We start from the raw sequence: 9,026 nt of genomic DNA, 5'->3' as shown, positions 1-9,026 counted from the left end.
CGTGAATCAGGCCTGCGTTATAGAGCGTGTAAAGCGACGCCGTTCCCGGAGTCGGTGAATTTGGCAACGTTGCGCATCACTGCGCAAATGCTGCGGGTGGGGTCAGGTGGGCTTAACGCTGCTTGGGCAAACCGATAAGCTTCACATTATCACGTGCATTGGAATGGTGAATGTGGACAGCCAATCAGGTTGCTTAAACCTCAAGACACGCTCACTTACACCAAGCCGCTGGATAAGGGCGGCCATGGTGTGCCCTGCCAGTCTGGGGCCTGGGCCTGGGCACAGACATACACACGTGTTAATATCAGCGTTGTTGACGTCTCTAAGGTCAATGATGCCGAGTAATGTCAAATGCTACTGTGCTTTTGTGAATGTAATGTTTGCGCACTCGTGAGCTTGGGGTCACCAGGCACTAGGCGCTATACACATCTAAACGGTAGTAGTATTGAATAAAGCTCCGCAGGCCATAAAGAGCGCCGGCCATCCCGGCACTTAGCCAATTCATCTTTTTGATGATAGGGTGCAAGAGAGTCCCACTATCGAGACTGTGAACCTCGCAAGGAAGGAGCAGCCACCAGCACAGGCCCTTGAGCTCTTGTGGGGAGGGAGGGGTTCCGGGTGGCAGTGGGTCCCCTCTGGGCATCTTTGGAGAGGGCTCCGTGTTGATGCAGGGTCGGGTTACCGCGTTGTGGGCGACTTTGGGAGGGGCAGGTGGGTCCGCTCCGTCACAGGAGGGAGGGGGCGGCCTCCCGGCTGTGACGAGGACCAATGGGCGGCCGGGAGGCACTCCATGACCATCGGGCCTGACGTGGAGGCGCAGACACGTCCATGGGACCCGGCACAGCGCAGCCCCCTGCGGACAGAAGCACCCGAGCATCACCTGCCGAGGCCCTGGGAGGTCGCTGAGGGAGGGCAGCTTTGGTGCCCCTGCGTGCGTGTGTTTCCTCCCCGTGTGGATCGCAGCTTCCATTGACTGTGCTCGCCCGGCTCTCCCCGTCTATGCATCGGGAGCTGCCCGGAGGAAGCGAGGACCGCCGCCGACACGCGAGCGGAGCTCCTGCCCCGGGACCCGGCCTGCGGATATGGGTAAGGCCTCTGCCCCCGGGGAGAGACGCGGGACAGGGCGCGGGCTGGGGCGCACTCGGGGTGGCTGCACTTTCGCTTTCGGCTCAGCTGCTTGTCCTGGAAGAAAACAAACAAGTTTAGTAGTTTATGGAGCACTTCTTTCATGGGACGGATAACGCTTCAGAGTCTGTAGTTATGACATGTTATGAGAAAGGAACGTTTATTAACGTTCTATAATGCCCTGGCGAGGCCCTGCACGCAGTTGCCACCAGTCTACGCGAGCACAGCATTGGAATACGATGATATAAAGACAGGGCCCTAACCTGCCCCACTTTTCACCCCTCCACTGTTCTTAACTTTAATTAGCCCATGTGGTTGTTAACAGTCGGGCTGTTAATATCGGAATACGCACACACTTCGATAGCAAGCCTGGGGGACTGGACAAGGCAATCGCCCTCTAGGTGCATGGAAGCTCGCCGTGGAAACCAAGGCCACATGCACTTCGGGTGTCAGAGGTTGAGCTAATTCCAAGAATTCATGTGTGTGTGTGTGTGTGTTCGCGTGTGTCAGTTCATATGTGTAATATAATGTAACAATGTGTGTGCGCATATATATGTGTGTGTGTTTATATGTATATACATATAATGATGTAACAATGCGCGCGTGCGTGCATATATGTATGTGTGTGTGTGTGTGCGTGTGTGTATTGAACAATTCGAACATAGAAATATATATGTAGATATTTATGTATTTATAACGTTGTAAATGTATATGATGGAACAATTGACATTGTAGCAGAGCAATGAAATGAACTGCATACAAGCTGCACTGTTGTGTGGCATGTGTGCCGCCTTTCATGGGAAGGGCCCTGGTTGGGTTCTATTGTATGGAGCTCGTGTTGGTCATGGCTGCTGTTACCAGGCATCGGGCATGTGTGTGAGAGGCAGAGGGGTTGGGGGGCAGAGGCTGGCAGAGCCGGCCCCTCCTTGTCGTCTTGTAGTTAGGCCCTGCACTCCCGACCTGACGGTCGCCTGAAGAGGTAGTGCGCATTGTGGGCACTTGCGCACATTGCATTGCCCGAGGGGGGCACCGCTGTCGGGCATCCCAGGGGGCACCGCTGCAGGGTTTGCAGGCCGTATATGCCCTGCCCTGACCCCTGTCAGTGGCCTGCGGGCTCTTGTGCATGATGCGCTGACTGACGTGGCGCACTTCCGGTTTTCCTGGGGGGCATTTCTCAATGTTTTGAATGCCATACACATGTCGCGGGCCTTTCGCTTTGGCACGCTGTTGCTCACCCCGGCTTTCTCTTTTGCTCCCAGAACAGGCCTACGGGGAGGTGAACCAGCTGGGCGGCGTGTTCGTGAACGGCCGGCCGCTGCCCAACGCCATCCGCCTGCGCATCGTGGAGCTGGCGCAGCTGGGCATCCGGCCCTGCGACATCAGCCGCCAGCTGCGGGTGTCGCACGGCTGCGTGAGCAAGATCCTGGCCCGCTACAACGAGACGGGCTCCATCCTCCCGGGGGCCATCGGGGGCAGCAAGCCGCGCGTCACCACCCCCAACGTGGTCAAGCACATCCGCGACTACAAGCACGGCGACCCGGGCATCTTCGCCTGGGAGATCCGCGACCGGCTGCTGGCCGACAACGTCTGCGACAAGTACAACGTGCCCTCCGTCAGCTCCATCAGTCGCATCCTGCGCAACAAGATCGGGAGCCTCTCGCAGCCCGGGGGCCAGTACGAGGGGGCCAAGCAGTCGCCCACGGGGGCGCAGGCCGCGCTGCCCTACAACCACCTCTACCAGTACCCCTACCCCGGACCCATGTCCCCCGGCGGGGCCAAAGTGGGCGGCCACCATCACCACCACCACACGGGGGTGTCCGCCGGACACGTCAGCATCCCCCGGCACTGGCCCTCGGCGCACTCCGTCACCAACATCCTGGGCATCCGCACCTTCATGGAGCAGACAGGTGAGCGGGCCTCTGGGGGGGCTAGAGGGTGGGGGTGGAAGCGATGCTTGATCCGAGCCTGCAGCAGGCCGAGAGGGCACCCCTGGGGGTCTAGAGGAGGGACGGGGGGGAGGGTCATGCACTACTTTATACCAGAGCAGACCTAGGAGGCACCTCTGGCAGGCTAGTGGGTGGGGGCGGGGGTCAAGCACTGCTTGATAGCAGCCTGGAGCAGGTTTAGAAGGCACCTCTAGGGCCTGGGGAGGGGTCGTGGGGGGGGGGGTTCTGGGAGGGTGGCGGAAAGGGTAAGTGCACTGCTTGATACCAGCCTGGAGCAGGTCTAGAAGGCATCCAGTGGTAGCAGAAATGGAGAAGAAAGGAGGCACAGCGAGATGAGAACATTTGACCAGGATCACACAGTTGGCCTGATTTACAAAAATGTTTTTACATGGGAAAGTCCCATCGAAAATATTTTTGTAAATCAGGCCCAATTTGTGAAGGTGGACATTAGTTCAAAAGACATTGTGGGCCCGAGTCATGGCATTTTTTGCACAGTTCGAAGTAAAATTGCATTGCTGACACAAACCCTGATTCATGGAACTATGCAAAGTGTATCTGTGTGGTGCAAAGTCAGTGCAAAATCATGTTTTGCAGTACAAAATTGACGTTGTACTGCAAAAATATACTTTACACAGTTTCATGAATCAGGGTTTGTGTCGGCAGTGCAAAGTCACTTTTCAGCCATGCAAACACTTTTCAGCCGTTCAAAACATTCCATGAATCCGGCCTTGTACATTCACACACAGTCCAGAAGTTGGCCTGTCCTCCTGCCCCGCCGGGAGCGGGCGAGAGGGGAGGACGTACACGCACACTGAGAACACACGCTGTCCTAGGAAGACACACACCCCTCCTCCACCCATGTTTGAAATGTAGCCTTTGATCACAAGTGCTTTACTTTGCAGGGAATTGCATGCAACACGGTACAATACCCTTTTTGCACGCTGGCACGTTTTAGTGCATTGTGCAACAACCAATATGACACGCCAGGACATAGCAGAAAGTACTTAATAAGTGTGTGCCTAAAATCCCAAACCCTCCCCCTCTTGATCCCTCGCGGACCATAGGTTTGGAAGAATGGAAGGCCGAGGCCGCCCCCCTTTCCGTCACGGACCCCACTGCAGGGTTGTCACATCAGTATGCCGGGGTTCTCTGTCCTGCCGATGTCTTCTTAGTCCACTCATAGGAGAGAAGTCCCTGGTGGTATGTGACACGCTGGATCCCCGAGTCTCACGCAACACGCGGGAGGACACCGATCACGCGCAGAACAGAGAGGAAGGACTCGTAGCGTAGAACTGACGCATGCCGCTCCCTGCGCAATATCCTTCTTTCCTATCACATATTGTGCAAATACAGAGCAAACATAGCGGGCCTGGCTTACAACGCCTTATTCAGTGGGCATTGAAAAAGGGCGTTGGATTTCAGGGCCTAAGACTACATTAAGAACGACTTCAAACATAAAGACATTCCAAATATCACTGCTCTATGAAACTCGTTGCTCTCAATGCAAAAGCGTTCACCTTCCACTCAAGTAAAGGTATTTAATTTTCTGTAGAGCAGGACATTTGGGGTTAGCCTATTTTTAGCCCCCACTCCACCCAAAAGTTGATTGTGTGCAGCATTCATAGGGTGACCCCAGGGGTCACCACTACCCGGGCCTCTCTGCGTGTGGCTGCCCTCTTCATCTCTCGGTCTTTTCTTCACATGTTCAATATTTCTCAGTCTTTATTTGGACGCACTGAGTGCTTTTGCGGAAACCTTGCACTGTGCAAGTGCAATTGGTACTAGTGCAAACAAGCGCGGGAGGGGGAGCGGGGGGGGGGCATTCATCCAATGCGTTTCTGCACTAAGGCGCAGAAAGAACATATTTGTTGGGGAAGGCAATGTTTTCCCTAGTACTGATTGCACTTGCACCTGGCAAAGTCCCCGCCAAACGGCGCGGTATATGCACCATGTATGTTCCGCTGTCTGGGGTGACTTGTCACCGGGAACACCCACACCATTTACACCCCCAGCAGTCATGGACACCTTGTGTGACACCGGCCCTAGAGCGCCTTTTTCATTCGGATTTCCCCTTTGAACAAATAACACGTTTCTAAATCAGGAACAGCGTTTATTAAGTGCTTGGTTCGTGAACAGCGCCGCATGCAACTTCGGTGGTTTCAGTCCGCTGTTCCGAAGGGCTGGGCACATTTCAGTTGTTTCGGCTTGTTTTGCGCCGACAGCCCAGATGTTACATTCTCAATAAACGAGCCCATCTGTGGTAGTTAGTGTGCGTAGTACTGATGAGCTGTGTCCCTGCTCTTGTACCACCTGTGTGAAATTACTTTTTTAAATGATACCTTCCATGCAGTGTGTTCTGCGGAACCCCAAACGTAGGGAAGTGTGTCCAGGCAGCGACTTCTGTGATGGGGGCGGGGGGGGGAGGCTGACTTACAGGCCTGTGCAGCTATCAGAGCACCATGCCCCCTTTACAGCCGGGTGTATTGTATTATCTCCGCAGCAATGCCGGGAAACACCTGGGCAGAGCGGGAGGTACACCACAGAGAAACGTTGGAATAGATGCACAGCTTGTATGTTCGGCGGGGTAATGGTGTTCGGATTGTCTGGGGCTGACAGTGGGGACGCCGGGCACCTCGACGTTCGGCTCATTGTTCGCGGAGCATCCGCGGACACAGTGTGTGCCTCCTGGTTGGGACATCCCTACTTCGTGTCTGCCGAAATTGAGGGGGACAGAAGTCAGGGTTCTGCAAGGTGTGGGACTTTGTAATTCCCACAGTCCATACAATTGAACCCGCATTCGCTGCATATCCGTAAATATGCACTGAATGCGACGCTTCTTGCGCTTTACAGTCCCCCCCGCCCCCACCCGTCCAGCCCCAGTTTACTTTGTAAACATCACTAATAGCACGATACGCCTTATCAGATGGGATATATTGAGCGCGTATTGCTTGGAATATCACTCTACGCGAATTGACGCTATGGAGAGGAAACGCCTGTATATTAGCATGCTTCTTGTGCCAGTCTATCATGGGAGTAGGGGACATACGGCCCTGTGTGTCATACAGTCGTGTGCAAGTCCCCCTTTGAAAAAGGAGGGGTCAGTTCAGCATAAAAACTCATAAAGATAAACGAATGCCCTCGGAAGTCTCTGTCTAACACTTTACCGACAGTCTGGGGTCGCGTCTGCTTTTCGGTGAGAGCGGTGTCTGCCTCTCCGTCAAAGGTGACACAAAGGATGTGGGGGGGGGGGGCTGGCGGTGGTCCTGGAGGTTGCAGCCCCTCTTTAGACGCTCTAAGAATGGTTGCTCGGAGGTTTCGTGCCTCCCTCCTGAGGCCCGTGCCTGCCACATCGCTTGGTGCTTGGCCACACGTGCCCTGAACCGGGTGGACACGGGGCGCTGCGACATGTCAAAGAGACCTTTCTCTGGGCCACTCTTATTTCCCTCCACACATCTCGGGTCTCCGCTTCTTCTGGAAACGGCCAAAACCGTGGCTCAGATCTCAAAAAAATAATTTGAAAATGTGCCTTTTAGTCTGCTTTGATTTGTGTTTTAGTCACTCCCGTAATCTGCTTTATACGGATTGTGTTATTCAAATTTCAATATATATATATATATATATATATATATATATATATATATATAGCATTATTTCTTTAAAGAGAGCGGTTGGTATTTTTTTTTTTTTACCGTAAGCGGAAATACTGCAAAATTGCTGTATTTTTCCGCCAACTCTTTTCCGTGGCGGAAAATAATCTTAATTTTGCGAAATCCAAATAAAACCCTAGTATGAGCCTGATTTACACAGGGTTTTTCGATGGGATTGCACTATTGTAAAACGCGTTGTAAATCTGGCCCTTTGAGTACCCAGAGCACAGCTAGTTGCCCCAGAGAGGACGCGCGACAAAGTTCAGCGCGTTTTAGATGGATTCTTGTATCAAGTTTTCAGCCAAGGGCTTATTATTGTCTGATAAAATACGAAAGGCCTGATTTAAATGTTTTCAATGGGACTTTCCCTTTTCAAAACATTTGTGTATATCAGGCCCTTAGTCCTCTTTCTCCTTCGTGGTTAAAGGGTAATTTAATACATCCCATCCAAGCCATAATGCAGACAAACGCACCCTTTATTAACTGTTGAATAACATTGTCCTATGGCACGGCTTGTCCCGAACCCACAGACATGATGTTATCGGTGACCCTTGCCCCGGGAACCGGAAGCAGTATGTGCGGTCGGCCAGGGGTAGCAGGCACTGGGCCACATGCTCGTTAAAATCACAACTTCACACCACATTATGCCAAGTACACATGTGGAGCACTTCTCGAGACCACCTGCGGCGACTTCCACCACCACACGTTGACTGTTACACAGGGCGAGAGCGCGTCCAACTGAAGACAACTCAACATTGACAACAAAACACAACAACTCGGGGGATGCAATCGCCAGGCGGGCTTTAGAAGAGTGGCACCATTTTAGGCGGAGGCAAGTCTGTGGCGGTAGGACACCTACCTCGCACGGACGTTTGTTTGTAAGTAGACAAACCGTAAATGGATATGGTAAAACGAGATTGTTGAGCTGCGCAATGAATTGTTCAGATGCAATTTATAATTTATTTAAAAATGAAGATGGCTATCACAAAGAAATATAGTGAAAAGAAGACATTCAGATAATATTAGAGGGGCATTTAAGCTCATGAATATCCACACAAACGACTGGGGTGAAACGCGTGTTTAGGGTGAACATTCTTGAACCTGAACAGGCTGCAACTGTTTCGGATTTTATTGCAAATGTGAGGTTGAACACTTTAAATGGAACAAACTAAAGGATTTTGACTCTACTGAGGGTGACTGTGTTTGAATCTAAAACAAGGTGGAACACTTTGATGTTAGTAGAAGTGTGAGGTTGAACACGCTAAACAATTGTAAGTTGAATAATCATGTTACCTATTGCAAATGTATTTAACTGAACCTGGACTCTATCTAAAAGTGAAACCACAATAAACATACACGTTTCAATACCACTAAAGGACCCCATGTCATTTCAAGCGGGATGCGCGCCTTGAATGTAACACAGCCGAGCGCAGAAGCACTACCCCGCATTATCACACGTATTTCATTTCATTGACATCGGGCAGACGCAATATCCGGGGTTCATTTTAGCCACGGCAACTCCCAAGCACACTAGATTATTCGTCGCAATGTTTGACATATGCCTGCAAACCACGGTACACCACTCTTCGGGGGCACTGGCGCGCAGTCTGGCCGTCCGTGTATTGATGTCGTGCGCCGACGCCATCAAACTGCGCAGACGTTTTGAGAGGGGGTAGGAACTTCCAATGTGACATCGCCCGCCCGCACCCCCCCCCCCCCCCACCCCAGGCGCAGAGGAAACTTTTAGCACTCTCTGTTGCAAGACACACGCCGTGCCCTCTTTTACCCCAGTTTGGGATCAATTGAGTGTACTCCATTTCACAATTATGTCAATTCAAGTAAGTATTTATACATCAAGCATAAAACCACACTCTCTGTTGGCTGTAAACGAGTGTGTCTTTGGGTTGATGAAAAAGGGGAGGACGTGTGAAAATCATTCAGACATCCTGTGCCCTTAAAAACCATTCTGTATTGAAAGACGTCGCGACTATTCGTGTTACAAACCTCTCTATATACTCAATATAGTCCATATGCTCGAATCATGGAAAATTTGCCCGGATCAAAGTGACTTTGCACTGCCGACAAAAGCCACTTTTCAGCAGTGCAAATTCACGTTGAACCGGGCAAATATTCCACGATTATGGCCCAATATATCTCTCCTATATATTAAGACGTAGTCAGTCACGGATCTCACATGTATACCAATGTATGGGTTTGTCTCATGGCTAACACTAACCAATCTTATTATTATTGACGTTGTTATTATGAGTAATGGCTTTTTTTGCATTATTATTATTCTTTCTTGTAC

General features: G+C 51.6%; 1 protein-coding gene across 1 annotated transcript in view; it reads left to right on the top strand.

Annotated features, from left to right (window-relative positions):
- The first annotated feature begins 795 nt into the window (after positions 1 to 795).
- Positions 796 to 9,026, top strand: part of PAX1 (paired box 1) — a 29,308-nt gene continuing 21,077 nt past the window's right edge. The window contains exons 1-2 of the mRNA XM_069608065.1: positions 796 to 1,086; positions 2,385 to 3,032. Coding sequence (XP_069464166.1) covers positions 1,083 to 1,086; positions 2,385 to 3,032 — 652 coding nt within the window. The 5' untranslated portion in view covers positions 796 to 1,082. The remainder of the gene's footprint in view (positions 1,087 to 2,384; positions 3,033 to 9,026) is intronic.

Source organism: Ambystoma mexicanum, chromosome 4q (assembly GCF_040938575.1).
Source record: "Ambystoma mexicanum isolate Mex_15411 chromosome 4q, UKY_AmexF1_1, whole genome shotgun sequence".
NCBI lineage: Eukaryota > Metazoa > Chordata > Amphibia > Caudata > Ambystomatidae > Ambystoma > Ambystoma mexicanum.
Note: the sequence above shows the minus strand (reverse complement) of the source record. Positions and strands in the feature narration are given on the sequence as shown.